This window comes from Trachypithecus francoisi, unplaced genomic scaffold (assembly GCF_009764315.1).
Source record: "Trachypithecus francoisi isolate TF-2019V2 unplaced genomic scaffold, Tfra_2.0 Lachesis_group17, whole genome shotgun sequence".
Classification (NCBI taxonomy): Eukaryota; Metazoa; Chordata; class Mammalia; order Primates; family Cercopithecidae; genus Trachypithecus; species Trachypithecus francoisi.
The window spans coordinates 88,608,714-88,627,477 of NW_022681462.1; the positions used below are offsets into that span (position 1 = coordinate 88,608,714).

The window sequence follows — 18,764 nt, forward strand, 5'->3', positions numbered from 1 at the left end:
AGTGGTGCATTTTTGGCTCACTGCAGCCTTGGCTTCCAGGGCTCCAGGGATCCTCCCATCTCAGCCTCCTGAGGAGCTGGGACCATAGGTGTGCACCACCACCCCTGGCTAATTTTTGTATTTTTCGTAGAGACAGAGTTTTGCCATGTTGCCCAGGCTGATCTTGAACTCCTGGACTCAAGTGATCTGCCCGCCTCAGCCTCCTAAAGTGTTGGGATTATAGGCGTGAGCCATTGTACCCAGCCCTGTTTTTTTAAAAACGTGGAAAGTTTTAAAAGTATTTAAAAGTTGTTGTTAAGAGTATAACATTCTGTAGGCTACATCTTTTCCCACAGTGACCTCATTTTTCTCTTTTTGACTAGATCCCGTTTTGATTGACACTGGCATGTACGTAGTAGGCATCCAGTGGAACCACATGGGCAGTGTGTTAGCTGTGGCGGGCTTCCAGAAGGCGGCCATGCAGGACAAAGATGTGAACATTGTGCAGTTTTACACTCCGTTTGGTGAGGTAAATGCATTCAAATTTGTTCTTCTTTCTTTCTATTTAAATGTGCAGTGAGTAAGGTAGGGGAAAAAAGAACAAAGGAAATGGTGTAATTTCTTTTAGGGATATTTCATCTTCATAATATAAATCTTTGTTGTATTTTATCATGGAATTTTATAATCTTATAGTTTTATAATTATAAAATAAAAGTTACAATTTTATACATTCAGAAAACGAGAAGTTTGACATAAGAAATCACCATGGAGCAGTTATTTTGAATTCTCTGTGATCCGAATATGTGTCTCTTTTCATAGCCAGCTTTTGAGTAGTATTTAGTGTAATATAGTTGTTTCAGATTAATTTTTCAGATTTTTAGTGTGATATTTTACATGTGTTTAGATGTTAAACATACATATCTGTCTGTCCTTCCTCTAAACTTCTAATACTTTTAATTTGTTGCAAAGTAATCAATTATTTGAAGAAAATTTAATAATTAATCTTAAGTGATGCTACATTAAAATACAAGCATTGTTTTCATAAATGTACATATGGGTATTATCCTTCTCAATAGTATTTTTAATAAATTTAATTTTAAAAGAGAATTTTCAGAAGTAGCATTGGAAAATGTCAAGTAGGAGAATTAATATATTGTGAATTTTAAATAATTTAGGAAGTGAGAGCTTATTAATAACTAAGCTTAATATGTTTTTTGAATATCTTATTTTCTAACCCAATACTATATTTTGTCCCTTTTGGATACCCTGTTGGCTTTTATAAATTCACCATAGACTACAGTGAAATGTATTTTTGGCTGCATAAAAGCCTGTACCAGTTGTTTTAATATTATTTTTGTGTATTTTAATAATTTCTTTTAGGGCAAGAAATGATGTCTTCTGATGCTTTTGAATCAGTATCTCAAAGTTACCCAGTAGAAGATACTGTAGAAAGTAGATGCTCCCTATACATTGTCAAATGACAATATTTCTGGTAGATGTAAAAGTGAAGGGAAAAAAAAAAGCATAGTTTTCAATGTTCCTAAATAATTAAAAATCTGCATTCTAATTATTTCTATATTTATAACCTCCTTCTTAATATTCTTTATTGGTTATTTTTGTTGATTGCCATTTACTTATTTGTCATCATGTTTTATCTGCTTATTTTTGTTAGTTCAGCCTTCCCCAGGTAGAAAAACATGGGTTCTAAAGTCTGTTTTTTTATCTTGCAAAATAATGTGTTAAGTGTTAAACTGAAACTGTAAGTGGGTTTTGGTCTAGCTGTAACTGAAAGTATTTAGCATAGTTCCTCAGGGCATAGTAGTCAGTATTTTCTGAGTGAGTGAATATATGGGGAATTATTTGGATCTGTGTTATTGTTAAGGTAGGAAAGATAACCTGGATGGAAGTTATCTAACAATTTAAACATAACGATTTAAACTTAAGGAAACCTCAGAGAAGAATTTGCTTTTAAATTCTGAGGTCCAGGGGCTCCTGGTTTTTGCACTGTGGTCTTAGCCATGGTAGGAGATAACAGAGCATAGGGTTTGTAGTCAAGTTGATCTGGCATTGAATTCATTTTCTACAGTGTAGTTTGACATAGAGAAGTTATTTAGCCTCTGAGATACAGTTTAGTTATTTTCAGAAATAAAGGAAATATGTCATGGTGCTGTTGTAAAGATTAAAGGAGATTACAATGAGGAAATGCCTACACAGTGCCTGGCACGTAATGAAGGCTTACTAAAAGGTGGTTTTCTTTCCTTTTTACTGCCACATCCTGGCTGGTTTGTAGTTAGAAGATGGCTGTATTCTCTTCCTCTTATGGATGGATCAATACCAAGAGTACTGTAGAGAGCTTGCTGGTTCCCCTTTAATTTCATACAGGTAGCAAGACAGATAGATCAGACCTTCCTAGGTTAAAACTTTGAGCTTTTTCTTCCATTGGTTTCCTTGGCAAAATGGAGCTCAATACATTTGTCTTACTCTATTATGTGCTGCTATGACAGAATACCACAGACTGCATAGTGTATGTTAATAGAAACTTACTGGCTTACAGTTCTGGAGGATGAGAAGTCCAGTATTGAGCTGCTGACATCTGGTGAGGGCTTTCCTGCTGCATCATTGCATGGTGGAAGGAAGAAGGACAAAGAGAGTGCAACAGAGAGACAAGAGGGGACCTAATCCCCCTTTGTAAAATGGCAGTAGTCCCAGCCATGAGGGCCTCAGGCTCTGATCACTGCCTAAAGGTCTCATCTCTCAATACTGTCAAAATGGCAATTAATTTCAACCTGAGTTTTGGAGAGGACAGACATTCAAACTATAGTAACATTAAATTTGACCCTAGAGTATATCTACTTAGAACAAGGGATACCAGCAAAGTTCATTGAAATTTTGGGATTATATCATTCTGTCAAATGAAAGGTATAGATTAAAAATGTTTGGTTGTTTTATAGCCACATTAAAAAAGTGTTTGTATTCATTTATTCACTCGTTAATTTGGTCATAAGAAGTACTATTAGTATATGAAAAAATTAATTTGAATGTATATTTATTGGAGATATATATTGACTATCAGTTTATCAAATAATCTATTAATGGAAAGGGAAATAAATGTGAATATGATGCAGTTAGTACTCTTGAGGAGCTCATTCTCTAATTCTCTGGAACCATAGAGTTGGAGAAGGCGGCAGGACTCGTTGAGGAAGCAGTATTTGAGCTGTATCTTGATGGATGAATAGGCGTGCTCCAGGAGGACAAGGACCAGTAAGGACAGGGGAGCTGTGAGGAAAAGAGAGGGGGATTTCAGGCAGAAGGGATATTGTATAGGCCAAAGGTGTGGAGGCAGAGTAGTTCCTTCATGAGCAGGCACACAGCAGTTATGGCTAAATAGTGGGATATTAAGCCACATACTATGGTTTTGGATAAGATGGGAAACAGGCATTGTATGCCATGCTAAAGAATGTGATGGTGGAGAGTTACTGATTTTTAAAAGTTATTAAACCTTTTAAAAAGCAGGGTAAGTTATGATTAGATCTGTGTTCCAGAAAGATAGTTGTGACAGCACAGTAGAGATTGAATTGGGAGGGCAGAGGGGGAGAATAAGGAAATAGATGAAAGGTAAGACTTAAAGTTAGGAAGCTATTACCACAATTCAATCCATTAAAAAGGTAATTACAGAGAGTGGAAAGGAGTAAAAGCAATAGGATTTGGTGACTAGTTGGATATGAGGGGATGAAAGAGAAAGACAAGACTTTATGATTGAATTTGCTAATATATTTCGTTGATTCTAAGAAATGTAATTTTTTATAACTCTAAAATGAGGAGGCATCTTATAATCAAAGTTGCTGTATTTTAATTAGCAATGTGTTTTTTCCTTTCCTTAGTTGTACATAAAAATGCATGTTTCAGTCTATGGCATTTTAGATTTGATGACATTTGCTATTGAATTCTTCGGATATAGTTTGTAAGTTTTTCTTATATGCATGTTTTTCATTATAAAAATTGAAGAAACATGATTTTAAAGTGAGTAGTAACTTTTCACAAAATAATGTTCATACCACTTTTGACCTTTATGAAGTGATTGGTGGTAATTTGTATTTAATTGTTATACTTTAGGTTAAAGATAACTTTCTTTTTCAGCATCTGGGTACTTTGAAAGTTCCTGGGAAGGAAATATCTGCACTATCTTGGGAAGGAGGTGGACTGAAAATTGCACTAGCTGTTGATTCCTTTATATATTTTGCAAACATTCGACCTAATTATAAGGTAAATATTAAGAGCAGCTGTAAAATAAACAGTGTTTCTTACCAAATAATTTTGCTGTCGCTCAAAGTGTATTCAAAGCTGTCTTATTTTAGGAGCTAGCAGAAAGGAAGCCTTTTTGTGTAAAGACCTTAGACCTAGTAAACTTTTCTAGAATACTATATATAGTTAGTAAAATTACTCCATGAGTCAATGTCTTAGCCAGAAACAGATGGTATATTCAAAGGAGTAATTGAAGAGAGACTGATGAAACACTTATTACAGAGATATGGGCAGGGCTAAGGGGAACAGCAAGGGATGATAAAAAGTAGCACCCAAAGATTAGCATCAATGAGAAGCCATCACCAGCCCTGGGCCTGAAGGGGCAAGACAAAGGAGTCAGGCTCCTGGAACCCACAAGAGCTGTGGCTGTGCAAGAGGGGCTGCTCTGCAGGAGCCCAGACCTTGCCAACCGGCCAGGCAGAGAGGGATTTGGGGAATAAATATTCCAACTCACCTCTCCACTTGCTGGTGCTTTCTATTGGTGAAACCCAACTGGGAACCAGATGGCCAGGTAGCCCAGATGATGGAGTTCATAGAAACTAGGCTCCAAGGCTCACAGCAGGGTAGAGAAGGGCAGAGAATGGATTAGAAGGAGAAAATGAGAATAAGCAACGTAATATATAATCAGTATTTTATCTTGAATGTAACATTTGATCCAGAAGCAAGCTCTCAAATATGAGATTGATCTGGTAAACTATTTGTTATAAAAATCTTCTATATTTAATTTTTGAAAGGTGAAGGACCTTAGAGAAATGGCTGATTCTAGGACCAGGGCAGGGAAAATACAAGGTAAGCCTGAAACAGTTTATAGTCCCAGCAAGTAAGGAAGTGCTCACACAACAAAAGGATGGGGAAATGTCAAAAGAACATGAAAGAGCCTCCCAATGGCCAAAGCTGGAGCACTTTGAAGAATCAAATAAATGATATATTATTTTATTGTGACCCAAAGTATAAATGCCCAAGAGTTGATGCTGATATAGATGGATTATTTGAATAAATAAATAAATGGGAAAGAAGAAACAAATCTTCCTTACAGAATTATTCCAGTTTACTTAGATATTGCCTTCTCCAGGAGGTGGAACATAGTCCACTGTTCCCCTGGCTTGAGTGTGGCTACACTTAGTTTCCAAAGAGTAGGGTATGGAGAGGGGAAAAAAATAAAGTAGCTTTATATTGGTGAAACTTGGCAATCAAACCTTGGCCAGGTGATAAAGGTTAACATCATTAGGAATGCCATGTGGATATCACATACCCCCTGATATGGCATGATAAAGAAGTGCACTTCGGTTCTGTGCTGGTCTTCCTAAAAACCTGAAGTCCAATCTAAGCATGAGAAAAACATCAGACAAACCCAAATTGAGGGACAATTTACAAAATACTTGACCTCAAATACTCCTCAAAACTGTTGAGGTCTTTAAAAACAGGGAAAGACTGAGAAATTGTCACACCCCAGAGGAGCCTAAGGTGACATGACTAAATCTAAGTATCCCAAATGGGATTCTGGAATAGTAAAAGGACATTCGGGAAAAGCTAATGAAATCTAAATAAAGTATGATATTTACTTAATAGTAATATAGTTAATAGTGATGTTGATTTCCTAGTTGTGACAAATATACCACGGTAATGTAAAATGTTAACAATAAGGGAAATGGGTGAGGGGTATATGAGAACTCTGTGCTATCTTTGCAACTTTTCTGTCCATCTAAAACTATTTTAAAGTAAAAAATTTATTTTAGAAAGTAATCAGGATACAAAAAGCTAAACATGGTTTAGCTTAGTTTGAATGGTAGACACAATTTGGTAATATCAACATATTTTTTATATTTTTAATATAATTTATATATTTTCATTTTTTAATTCAAAATTAAATATAAACATGTTGGGAAGATTAGAAGGGAAAGCTGTAAGTGTGTAAGTTCCATAATCAATAGATAATGTGATTCAGAAATAAATACCAGAACAGTTGCAATTGAAGAAGTTGTACACGGCCATTCCAGACAGCAAATTTGGCAGGGGGTTCTGCATTTGTTTTTGTTTTAAATAAGCCAGGTAGGATTATTTGACCATATATTATGTGAATATATTACTCTGATAAAAGCAAATATAAAAAATATGGATGGGGTAAAAAGGCAAAGTGACTATTTTTGAATTTTGACTTGGAGATCCACAATTGAAACTTTGACAGGGATCATGCTACCTGTTGTCCCCTCTCCAGCAGCTATTATTGATTACTGAAAATTTTTTACCATTGAAGCTTAAATCTTACCAATTAAAATAAGGAAAGTTAGACAAACTGAATTTATATTTGCAGTACATTCTTTGTTTTATAAATCTCTATTATTTTTATAAAAGGTTGAATCTGTCTTCTCTTTCTGAAGAATATATTTTGTCAGCAGTGATAAATATCTGCAATATTTCGAGAGTAAAAATAAAATAATACGATTTTGCTTCCTAATGCTAAATAGTTCTTCTGCCTTTCAAACTCCTTCCCTTTCCTCCTTCCTTTCTTCCTAGTGGGGTTATTGCTCAAATACTGTGGTTTATGCATATACCAGACCTGATCGTCCAGAGCACTGTGTTGTCTTCTGGGATACAAAACACAATGAAAAACATGTTAAATATGTGAAGGGTCTCATTTCTATTACTACCTGTGGCGACTTCTGCATTTTGGCTACAAAAGCTGATGAAAATCATCCTCAGGTAGGTGTTTCTTGATATCTTAAGACATAGATGGGCTAACTGCTTGGCAGAATTGGGTTATAGTTTTCTACCTTCTCAAGCATGGCCTCTACACTGGCAAGTACATTAAAACATTGGGTCTGTTGGCGCTATTGGTCTAGACCAATTTTGGAAAACTCTGTGACTCCATTGATGCCGTGTCCCTGATTTTTTTTCTTCAAGCAGCTAATCACACGGCAGTTCATACTGACTGGTTCAATACTGAAGCTTTTTGTTTCTGAAATATATTTAAAATACCACAGTCCTTTTTCAAGTTAAAATTTCATGAGCAAAAATGAACATCCAGATGTCTACTATGCATAAATGCTGAAGAAATTATGCAGCAATGAACACTTATGGCAGTTTGGGTAGCTTTTGACATTGAGAAATCTTTTATTTGGAGTTATATTGCTGTAAAAATTAATATATCATAGCATAACATAAATAATATAAATATGTCTTTTAAAAAAGTATACTAACAACTTAAATATTTGCAGAAGTATGTAAATATTTCTGAAAAGGACTACTGATGTCTTTAGCTGTGTTATCAATTATTTTATCCCGTTAAAAAGTAAAGAGTTTTTTCTTAAAGGTGACTCTTTGAACAGCCATGTTTGGTGGTATTCTCTCCTGAAACTTGCTAAATGACAGTAAAGATGTTTTTTAAAAAGTCATAAGCCCAAAGGGTCCAGAAATGGAAAGGAAATGGCAACAACATTTTGTAGGTTAGAGTAGGTGGATTAGCGGTAATTACCTTAGCAGACCTAAGAAAGCTGAATCATAGCCATTCGGGGAGAAAACAGAGGCAACTGGCTTACATCACGGGATTCCAAAGAGGCACAGGACTTGGGGGTACCTGGTAGGAGAAAGAAACAAGCAAAAAAGCAATTTGGAAGTACCAGAGATTATGCAGAAAAGAGAAAACTTTTTAAAAAAACATAAGAAGAAGGTGATCCCACTCCCCTATACTGAGTCCATAGGCAGCTGCCCTTCTGCCACCTACAACGACGGGTTTACTCTCCAGAGAGGATCAGAGAGTCTCTGTGCTGAAGAGCATCAAGCAGAGCTGAGGGTGGGGGAACTCTGCTGAAAACAGGACAATTACATTAAAAGCTTCCTATTCAACATGACCCCAGTCTTCTTTTCCTACTTGGTTCCCAGAACACTGGCAGCCAAGCATTGAGCTTTGAGGTGGGAAGTCTTCTCAGGAGAATTCGGCCTGTTCAAGAGAAAAGCCTTCTAAAGATACTGAGATCGGGAGTCCCCAAGGAAGTAGCCCTGCCCGTCACTTTACAGTAAAGACACCAGTCAGTGAGGCTCACTTATGGACAACTCTGTTCCAAACAGCGTTTCAATGTCTGACTCTTAAATATAAGCAGTTAGACAAAGATTACCAGACATTTGAGAAAGGCAGCTAAACACAAGTAGAAATGAACTTGGAAGAAGCAGAGACTATGCAGGAAGGACACATCTGAAAAACATTATTTCGGGGCTGGGCGTGATGGCTCACGCCTGTAATCCCAGCACTTTCAGAGATCAAGGCAGGCGGATTACCTGAGGTCGGGAGTTCGAGATCAGCCTGGCTAACATGGTGAAACCCCGTCTCTACTAAATATACAAAATTAGTTGGGCATGGTGGCGCACGCCTGTAATCCCAGCTACTTGGGAGGCTGAGGCAGGAGAATTGCTTGAATCCGGGAGGTGGAGGTTGCAGTGAGCCAGGATCGCGCCATTGCACTCCAACCTGGGCGAAATTGAGACTCTATCTCAAAAAAAAAAAAAAATTATTTCGAAAGAACCATCAATATTACCCTCAGAGAGTTAAGAGATATTACATCCATCAAATAAGAAAAGGATACCAGAGGGCCGGGCGCGGTGGCTCAAGCCTGTAATCCCAGCACTTTGGGAGGCCGAGACGGGCGGATCACGAGGTCAGGAGATCGAGACCATCCTGGCTAACACGGTGAAACCCCGTCTCTACTAAAAAATACAAAAAAAACTAGCCGGGCGAGGTGGTGGGCGCCTGTAGTCCCAGCTACTCGGGAGGCTGAGGCAGGAGAATGGCGGGAACCCGGGAGGCGGAGCTTGCAGTGAGCTGAGATCTGGCCACTGCACTCCAGTCCGGGCGACAGAGCGAGACTCCGCCTCAAAAAAAAAAAAAAAAAAAAAAAAAAAAAAAAGAAAAGGATACCAGAAAAGAGGAAGTTTTTGGAAACTAAAAATATGATGACCATAATGAAAACTTTGGCTGGAGGATTAGAAGGTAAAATGAAGGAAAACACCTGTAAAGTAAAGCAAAAGGACAAGGAAATGGAAAATAGGAGTGAAAGGATAAAATTAGAGGACCAGTCCCGGAAGCTTAGCATTTCAACAATATTTCTAAAAAGAGTGAACAGGCCACTTTGGGAGGCCAAGGTGGGCGGATTGCCTGAGCTCAGGAGTTCAAGACCGGCCTGGGCAACATGGTGAAACCCTATCTCTACTAAAATAGAAAAAATTAGTGGCCGGGTGCGGTGGCTCAAGCCTGTAATCCCAGCACTTTGGGAGGCGGAGACGGGTGGATCACGAGGTCAGGAGATCGAGACCATCCTGGCTAACCCAGTGAAACCCCGTCTCTACTAAAAAATACAAAAAACTAGCCGGGCGAGGTGGCGGGCGCCTGTAGTCCCAGCTACTCGGGAGGCTGAGGCAGGAGAATGGCGTGAACCCAGGAGGCGGAGCTTGCAGTGAGCTGAGATCCGGCCACTGCACTCCAGCCTGGGCGACAGAGCGAGACTCCGTCTCAAAAAAAAAAAAAAGAAAAAATTAGCCAGGCGTGGCAGCGTACGCCTGTAGTCCCAGCTACTCAGGAGGTTGAGGCAGGAGAACTGCTTGAACCCAGGAGGCGGAGGTTGCAGTGGGCTGAAATCACACCACTGCACTCCAGCCTGGGCGACAGAGTGAGACTCTGTCTCAAAAATAAATAAATAAATAAAAATAATAAAAAAGAGTGAACAGGCAAAATATACAAAATATAGGGGAGGAAGTATGAAAAATAATTCAAGAAAATTTTCCTTGATGTTCTGATTGGAAGTGCCTAGCTCAGTGAATAAAAACATTTCTACATCGAGACACATCATTGTGGAATTTCAGAACATTGGGGAGAAAACAATCTTACAAACTTTCAGAGAGGAAACACAGATTTCATAACATCAGGGATCATAAAGTGACATTCTGCTTGTCAACAGCAATGCTTTGGAGAATTGCCTTAAAATTTGGAGGCAAAGTGGTTTTCCATCTACAGTTCCATGGCTGAAGTCAACTACTATTAAATATGAGGGTAGCCCAGCACTTTGGGAGGCCAATGTGGGCAGGTCACCTGAAGTTAGGAGTTTGGGACCAGCCTGGCCAATTCGGCAAAACCATATCTCTACTAAATATCAAAAATTAGCCAGGTGTGGTGGCAGGTGCATGTAATCCCAGCTACTTGGGAGGCTGAGGCAGGAGAATCGCTTGAACCCTGGAGGCAGAGGTTGCAGTGAGCCGAGATGTGCTACTCCACTCCAGCCTGGGCGACAGAGTGATACTTTGTCTCAAAGTGTAAGTAAATAAATAAATGGGTGGAATACAGACATTTTTAGATGTGTAACTCACTAAAAATTTCCCTTCCAAGCTTCCCTATCTTAGGAAGTTACTTTAGGAAATAGTCTAACAAAATGAGGAATAAACCAAGAAAGCAGAAGAAATAGTAGAGTGGACACCAGTGAGGAAGAGTGTACCAGCTGACCTTGGTGCAGCGTGTCCAGTGAGTCAGAGGAGAGAACGTCAGAAGGCTCCAAGAGAAATTCAGGGGGATGACATTAATAGACTACCTGATATATTTGAGCCCTTGCAGCAAGATATACATAATTCAGGGATTATTGGGGATTTCTGTTAGTAATAAGCCTATAGAAGACTAATCAAAGAGAAAAAATACAATTATCAACTACAGAGAAAGAATATGCTTGAAAAGAAAATAAATCATGATATACTTGATGACTGAGTTGTGAATAGCATTTACATAGTCAAAATGATGTAATCACCCTTTTTAAACTTAAAACACCTTTTAACTGAAGTATAATAAACATACTCAACCCTAAATTTTGATCTGACAAAATGGCATTAAAAATAGAGAGAGGGATGGAAATGTGCCCCTGTGTGAAAGGGGTGGGTGGAAAAGGGAATGAAAGGAAGCTAAAGACTTGTCATTTGTAGTGGGGAGGCAAGAGCTAATGGACTAAATTGAAATAAAACAAGTAGCAGTGTAAACACGTTACTTAGATTTGTGGAGGTAATAGCAAAAGGATCGGTAAAGGGAGCAGGAAATGTGAACTTAGGGGGAGCTGCCATTTTTTAGTAAGAAGCGTGGATCTATTTGATTTTTGAAACTACTAGCATGTATAACTGATAAAAATGAAAGATGTATTTTAAAAATACAATTTGTGGTATTTCGTGGCAGTAAATAAGCTTATTTTAAGTAGTGGAAGAGTAAATTATGATTTTTTTAAATATAATTTTTATTATTTGGTTTATATTTATGAAATTAATTCAGTGAGTTCTTTTTAGTTTTTAAAAAATGTTATGGGTAATAGTAGATGTATATTATCTATGGGGTACCTGAGATGTTTTGAGTAATTAAACAAATTTTAATCAAATGCTGAAAAAAGAAAGTCTGTATTAATAGTGCAGAAAGAACTGGTTTATTTGAAATTGTTGTTCTAGTCAGGAAAAACATCTAAGTAGAATAATATTCTTAGTACAAGATACAGAAACGGAGACTAATAGTAAGAAAAATGAAATGATCACTTTAAAACAATATGACGTAAAATGTGCATTATGCTTGATTATTTTCCTAATATTGGTCATTGATGATTATTTGTATATAAGCCATTTTCATTAGGTTGAATCATGTCTTTTTTGAGTTAACTGAATTTTTCTGAATTTCTCATGTCATTTATATATTGCTTCAAAGGAGGAGAACGAGATGGAGACATTTGGTGCAACGGTAACAAATGAAATTAGCTCTTATATAACTGATCATAGGATAAAAATGAGTTTTGAGGTTATAGCTGATCAGAAACTTTAGAAATGTGAGGGGACTTCAGAAAGTTCATGGAAAAATGGAATTAACAGATAAAAATAAAAATAGAAACTTTTATTTTTCAACATAAGCTCCATCAAGGTCAAGACATTTTTGTAAGCAATAATACCAGATATTTAGTCCAGCCCAAAAGAACTGAGGGTCCTAGGAATTTAACCATGTCAATGCAGTCTTTTTTACATTATTAACTAAAGATAAATGGGTACCCTTTAAGGATTTTTTAAGATTAGGAAACAAAAGGAAGCCTGAAGCCAAATCAGTACTGTAAAGTGGATACCTAATGATTTCCCACTGAAACTCTTGCAAAATTGCCCTTTTTTGATGAATAGAATGAGCAGGAGCATTGTCATGCTGGGGAGAGACTCTGGTGAAGTTTTCCCAGGCATTTTTCTGCTAAAGCTTTGGCTAACTTTCTCAAGACATTCTCATAATAAGTGGACATTATTGTCCTTTGGCCCTTCAGAAAGTCAACAAGCAAAACGCCTTGAGCATCCCCAAAAACTGTTGCCACGACCTTTGCTCTTGGCAGTCTGCTTTTGCTTTGACTGGACCATTTCCACCACTTGGTAACCATTGTTTTGATTGTGCCTTGCATTCAGATTCATACAGGTAAAGCCATGTTTCATCTCCTGTTGCAATTTTTGAAGAAATGCCTCAGGTTCTTGATACCACCTGTTTGAAATTTCTGTTGACTGCTCTGCTCCTGTGTGCAGCTGATCTGGGTGCAACCAATTTGGCACCCATTGAGTGGGAAGTTGGCTTAACTTAAATTTTTCAGTCAGAATTGTGTGAGCTGAACCAATTGAGATGTCTGTGGTGTTGACTATTGTTTCTGCTGTTAATTGTTAGTCCTCTTCAATTAGGGCAGAAACAAGATGAGATTAATTTTTTCCTTGCAAATTGACATGGATGGTCTGCTGTTGCAGGTTTCATCTTTAGTTTGTGTTGTCCCTTTTGAAAATGAGTTGTCCATTTGTAAACTGCTGATTTATTTGGGGCATTGTCCCCATAAACTTTTCATAAAGGATTGATGATTTCGCCATTCTTCCACCCAAGCTGCACCATAAATTTGATGTTTTTCTTGCTTCAATTTTAGCAGAATTAATGTTGCTTTGACAGGGCTTTTTTTCAAACTGCTACCATCTCCTTCTTAGTGCTTCAAACTAGATCCTGTTCAGACATATTTTAACAAGTTAGTACACGTTTATTTTGATGCAAACAATTTTTAAATCCATGCATATATTTTTCATAATACACATTTTCCATAAACTTTTTGAAGACCGCTTGTATAAATGTTGAAAAATAGCCAGAGTACTTGTGTTTCTTGTGTCTTCTTGAAAACCAGTTACCCCATTACATTGAGAAAGCAGCCTTGGTTTAGTATTAATTGATCTTTAATGCTGTAAATCATTTTTCTTTTTGGCTGCTATTTTTTGTACCTAACAGTTTCATCAGTTATTTCCCAGTGAGCAATATTTGAAAAAGAGATAAGCATGATGTATATTAAGCACATTTCCTTTATTATTCATAAGCAGGAGATCTGATACTTTTTGTTTTATTTGTTCACAGTTTGTACTAGTTCTTTGTAATTCTATTGGTACTCCCTTGGATCCCAAATACATTGATATTGGTAAGTAAATGTTAATATTTATTTCTTTTCCAATCAGATTTTATTTGTAACACGAATTTAAAAACCTAACACTGGTATTATTAATTAGAATGGTGTTTTCTAAAACGAGAAAGACCATACTTCCTACACTGTCAGATCCAGTACCAGTTTATATCTGTTACTGTGATAGAATTCTTAATACCCCATTTTGCTCTCAAAAGCATCCTGGTTAAGACAGTAAATTATAAAGTTACTCTATCTAAAATCCACTATAATTTCACAACTGCTATGGTACCATCATTCGCTTTAAATGGGAAATATAATTGTGTAGGAATTGGTATGCAGTGTAATGATTAATATGTAATAATTAGGATTATAGAAAGAATTTTGCTATTAAACCACTTTTATTATTAATAAACTGCTTGTAAATACCTCTCTTCCATAAAAACACTTTAGCTGCTTGTAAAAGTGAGTTTGCCCTTTCCAGACTTTTCTAATGAAATGAGTCTATTAATAGGGACAGTTTAAAAAATTCCTGACTTTTTGTTTTCAAAGGACATTTGTTACTTTAGATTTACTATTCCCTCTACCCAATAACTATGAAAGTAACCCATTAAAAATTCCAAATCTTATTCTAAGTAGATTATTAAAAATCATTAACAAGTATTTTGTTGCCATTTCACTGTAACTTCCAAAAGTAATGATTTTCTTTTAATGTGTATGGTAGTATATTGGATACAGTATTGCAAAAATTATTAAATCTAAGAAATTAAAAACCCATTGCATTATTCCTGAGAATCTGAGAACTAGTCTTTTTTTTTTCAGATTGGACATTTAGCCTAAGCAATTAAATATTAATGCCTGTTGCCTTTTGAGTGTTTGCATTTTGCTAAGCTCTTTGGGTGATAAAAGCAAATATGAGAAATAATGACCTCAAAGACTTTATAGGATCTTGATAACCTACTCACTTAGATATATTGACACATTTCAACTTCATGTCTTACATTCATTGCTACATAGACATGTGTATATGTTTTATATATGTATATGTTTATATACACACATATATATACACATTAATGTTCCTTGTTAAAAAGCTTAGCTTAAAATTATTACAGACTCTCTTCACATAAATATCTCTTGTTTACTAGAAACATAACAGTCTTTAAGAGGTAAATTTTGTCAGTCTTCAGATTATATGCTTTTTCTTTTAATATCTAAAGTTTTAACATAGAATCGTAATGGTGATAGGGTTAATCTCAAAGTAATTTTTATCACAGGTAGACTGTTTTTAAAAATAAAGCTAAATGTAAATCCTTCTTCATAAAATGGCAAATACTTGAGGGCATGATTATTTGTATTTTTGAGTCTCAAAACTTTTTTTTTTTGTAGTCTCGCTAGCTGAGATTTTAACAAACAGTTCTTTCATTGGCCTGCAGCGAACACAGCCAAAGACTCAACATTTTTGTTTCATGCATATCCTGTAAAATTCCTTTTTAAAGTTTCTATGCCAAATGTTTATGAGGACTGGAGGCTAAAACAAAAAAAGTATATGAGTGATACTCTTCTAGAATTTAGAATTTATTATTTTTCTTTTGCCATCTACTCTTCCTCTTTACAATTTTTGTAGAAACTTTATAGAAGTGTAGTTTGTGGGACTCTGTTGTACTCTACATATGAGAGTTAGGTATCTTTTTTTGGTGCTCTTTTCTTGAGCACCCATAATACCTTTGGTGTGCTTCCATCCAAAATACCTCTTAACCTGCACTGTGCTTATTAATTTTCTTGTCTATCTTCCCCACTAGACTTTGAACTTTTTAAAGATCTATGTGTAATTAACTTCTGTATCCCCATGACCTAACACTGCCTTGGCCGATAATAAATGTTTATTGAATGCATGGAAATTTTCTATCATGTAAATAAAAAATGATGATTCATTTATTTAGCAAACTATCAATGAGTATATACTGTTTCAGGTACTACTGGTCACTGGGAATAATAAGAAATTAATTATGACATTTCCTGTGGGATTTCTGAACAAATAATTAAAACCTAGTTAATTCATTGAACAGTGATTTACCGCTTCCCTACTGCATGCTAGGTATTGCCCTAGGTGCCAGGCAAATGGTTATTGGTGCATAAGGATGTTAGAGACATCTTTCTACTTAGAGAAGGTTTCATTTGAGCTGAAATTTGAAAAATAAGTATTTCTTTAGGTGACGTTTCAAGGAAAGAAAACGGCATTTGCAGAGGAATGAAGGCATGGAAAGTGGCCATCAAGTACCCGTTTGCCTATGCTGCAGCCGTTTTAGTGGGAGCACATGGTCAGCTTTCTAGTGATGGTATCTAACATGTGCACTAGGTTTTCCATATATTTCAGAGAAAGTTAATTTGATGAAAACATTTCAGTGAAATTTCAGTTTACCGGCACTTGAAAGGGCTGAGAAATGAATAAATGGGAAAGTGGGTGAACATTACAGATGTCGGCATTTATTTCAGGCCTTAGCATTAAAATATTACAAGCAGGTTTTATTTATCTGTGAATTCCAAGATTGTTTTAAATTATTTTACATTCTTGCTTGGCTAGTAATGACTGCCTATTAGCATTACAAAGTTCAGTTAATGAAAGCATAATTATTTTCTTAAAAACTTTTTTTCCAAGCTGGGCACGGTGGCTCACTCCTATAATCCCAGCACTTTGGGAGGCTGAGACGGGTAGATCACCTGAGGTTAGGAGTTCTAGACCAGCCTGGCCAACATGGCAAAACCCCATCTCTACTAAAAATACAAAAATTAGCCAGGCATGGTGGCATGCACCTGTAATCCCAGCTACTCGGGAGGCTGAGGCAGGAGAATCTCTTGAACCCAGGAGGCAGAGGTTACACTGAGACAAGATCGTGCCAGTGCACTCCAGCCTGGATGATACAGCAAGAACCCGCCTCAAAAAAAAAAAAAATCCAATAACCTTTCTAGATATTTCAAATTTTTTTCTTTTCAGATATTGAACAGTCAAAAAGGACATGGAGGGCTTCCATCTAGGCTGTGTTCTTGTCCTAAAACAGTGTATCTGTTACAATTTTGTTTTGCTTTTCATAGATGCTTAGTCTAGGTGGGATGAATCTTAATAAAGATCTAGCAAAATATATATAGACAGGATTATCTACCCATATGAATTTGCTGAAATCACCACCTTACTGATTCAAAAGAACATATTTTTCAGATATATTTGTATTTTTTGTAGTAACTGAGAATTTATATATGGTTTTATTATAAAATTCTATGTAGGTGACAAAAATGAAAAGAATAATAGCAACCATGTCTAACTAATACTTCTTAATCCTTAGTGAGGGTCAGTCTGCTCTAGTAGTTAAGAGCAGTTTCTGGAGCCAGATTGACCAGGTTTGTGTCCAGCTCTACTATTTTCTAGCTGTGTGATATGGGCAAATTCACATTCCTCAGTTTCTTTATCTGCTAAATGAGGATAATAATGCTTACCTTATAGGGAAGTTGTGAGTGAGTTAATATATGTTATATATTTAGAACACTGCCTGTCATATATTTTTAAACATTCAATAAATACTGTCTTTTAAAAGTATTATTAAGCATTTACTCTATGCCAGGCTCTGTGCTATGCTATATGTTTAAGTGATATTTATATTGTTATCTCTCTTAAATTTTAAAACAGCTCTGTAGGGTTGGCATTATTATTATCTGCAACTTACAGTAAGTAAACTGAAGTTCAGAGAGAACAAATAATTTATTCAAGACCACAGAATTAGCAAGTGCCTGTCATTTGAATCCAAGAAGTCTGACTCTCACCTTGAACTACTAACATTTTAATTTTGAAGTAATCAGGCTAATGATAAACCCTTGTGAGTATTTAGGTCCTATCAAAAAGAAAGGAACATGAGTGTAATTTATAATTGTAGGTAAACATTGGTTGGAAGAATGCTTTTATATACTTAGGAAAAAATGATATTTTATTAGAAAGCAGTTAAGGTGTACAAACTTGCTTCAAATTACACTAAGGGCATAATAGTTACCAGCATTAGAGTATCCATAGTGGAATTTACTGAATATTTAACAAATGTCTTAAGATTTAGTGAAGACCAGGTCAGGGAAAGGAGAGCGCAGCCTGACCTGGCAGGAGCACACCGTGGAGGCTTTCCTGTCATTCTCCATGCATGGCTTTCAGCAAAGTGCTCCTTCCAAGAAAGGCTTTGAGCTCCCTCCAGAGGTTGGTAATAGTAGATATTTTGAATGAAAAAATCTTGACAGTTACAGTGAAAAAAGAATTTTTAAAAAAATTACTCAGTTGGACTGAGTTATTTAGCATATAAAAATTACTGAATTTGAATCCCTGAGTTGTTAACACACTCAGTTAACATCAAACTATCAGACTAGTTTCTAATTCTTTGTTCAGTTTCTAAGTCTCTTGCTGCCTCACATGCCCTTTGTCTGCACTCTGGCAAGAACTCTATAAATGGTACCTCCTAGTAACGTTATGTCTTTATTCTGGCCATATTAATGATTACATTGCATAGTATTTATAATAGAAAAATTAAGTTTTACACTGTTTTGATTGTTCATGAATTTAGAAAACAGTATAATCTGTTTTTGAAGGAGTTTTTGCTTTTATGTATTTTGTATGAATGTTTAATTTTATGTTGTTTATTTTGTGTTTTGTGACCTTGAGCAAGTTGTTCTACTTCTTTAAACCTCTGTTTATTTATCTATAAGATGGATTTGATGAGACTATCTACTTCATAAAAGGATATACAGTAGGAGTTCAATTAAATATTCTCTAAGAAATGGAACAGATGAAAAGAACTATTTGCTTGGGAGAATATATTTCCGATACATATTAGGAATATTAAAAATTATTTGTTTAGAAGAATATATTCCTTAGGAAGGGACTTGGGAGATTTTTCTTTTCTTTCTTGATAAGTGTCCCTTGAAGCACAAATATTTTTAATTTTAATGAACTCCAATTTGTCTGATTTTTCTTTTGTCATTTGTGTTTTTGGTGTCATATCT

At 36.1% G+C, this 18,764-nt stretch overlaps 1 protein-coding gene across 1 annotated transcript in view; it reads left to right on the plus strand.

The window, feature by feature from the left end:
- The window catches only part of WDR35 (WD repeat domain 35), a 69,366-nt gene that overhangs the window by 16,491 nt on the left and 34,111 nt on the right, over positions 1 to 18,764 (plus strand). Inside the window, exons 8-12 of the mRNA XM_033176748.1 lie at positions 363 to 508; positions 4,117 to 4,242; positions 6,796 to 6,981; positions 13,688 to 13,748; positions 17,825 to 17,964. Coding sequence (XP_033032639.1) covers positions 363 to 508; positions 4,117 to 4,242; positions 6,796 to 6,981; positions 13,688 to 13,748; positions 17,825 to 17,964 — 659 coding nt within the window. The remainder of the gene's footprint in view (positions 1 to 362; positions 509 to 4,116; positions 4,243 to 6,795; positions 6,982 to 13,687; positions 13,749 to 17,824; positions 17,965 to 18,764) is intronic.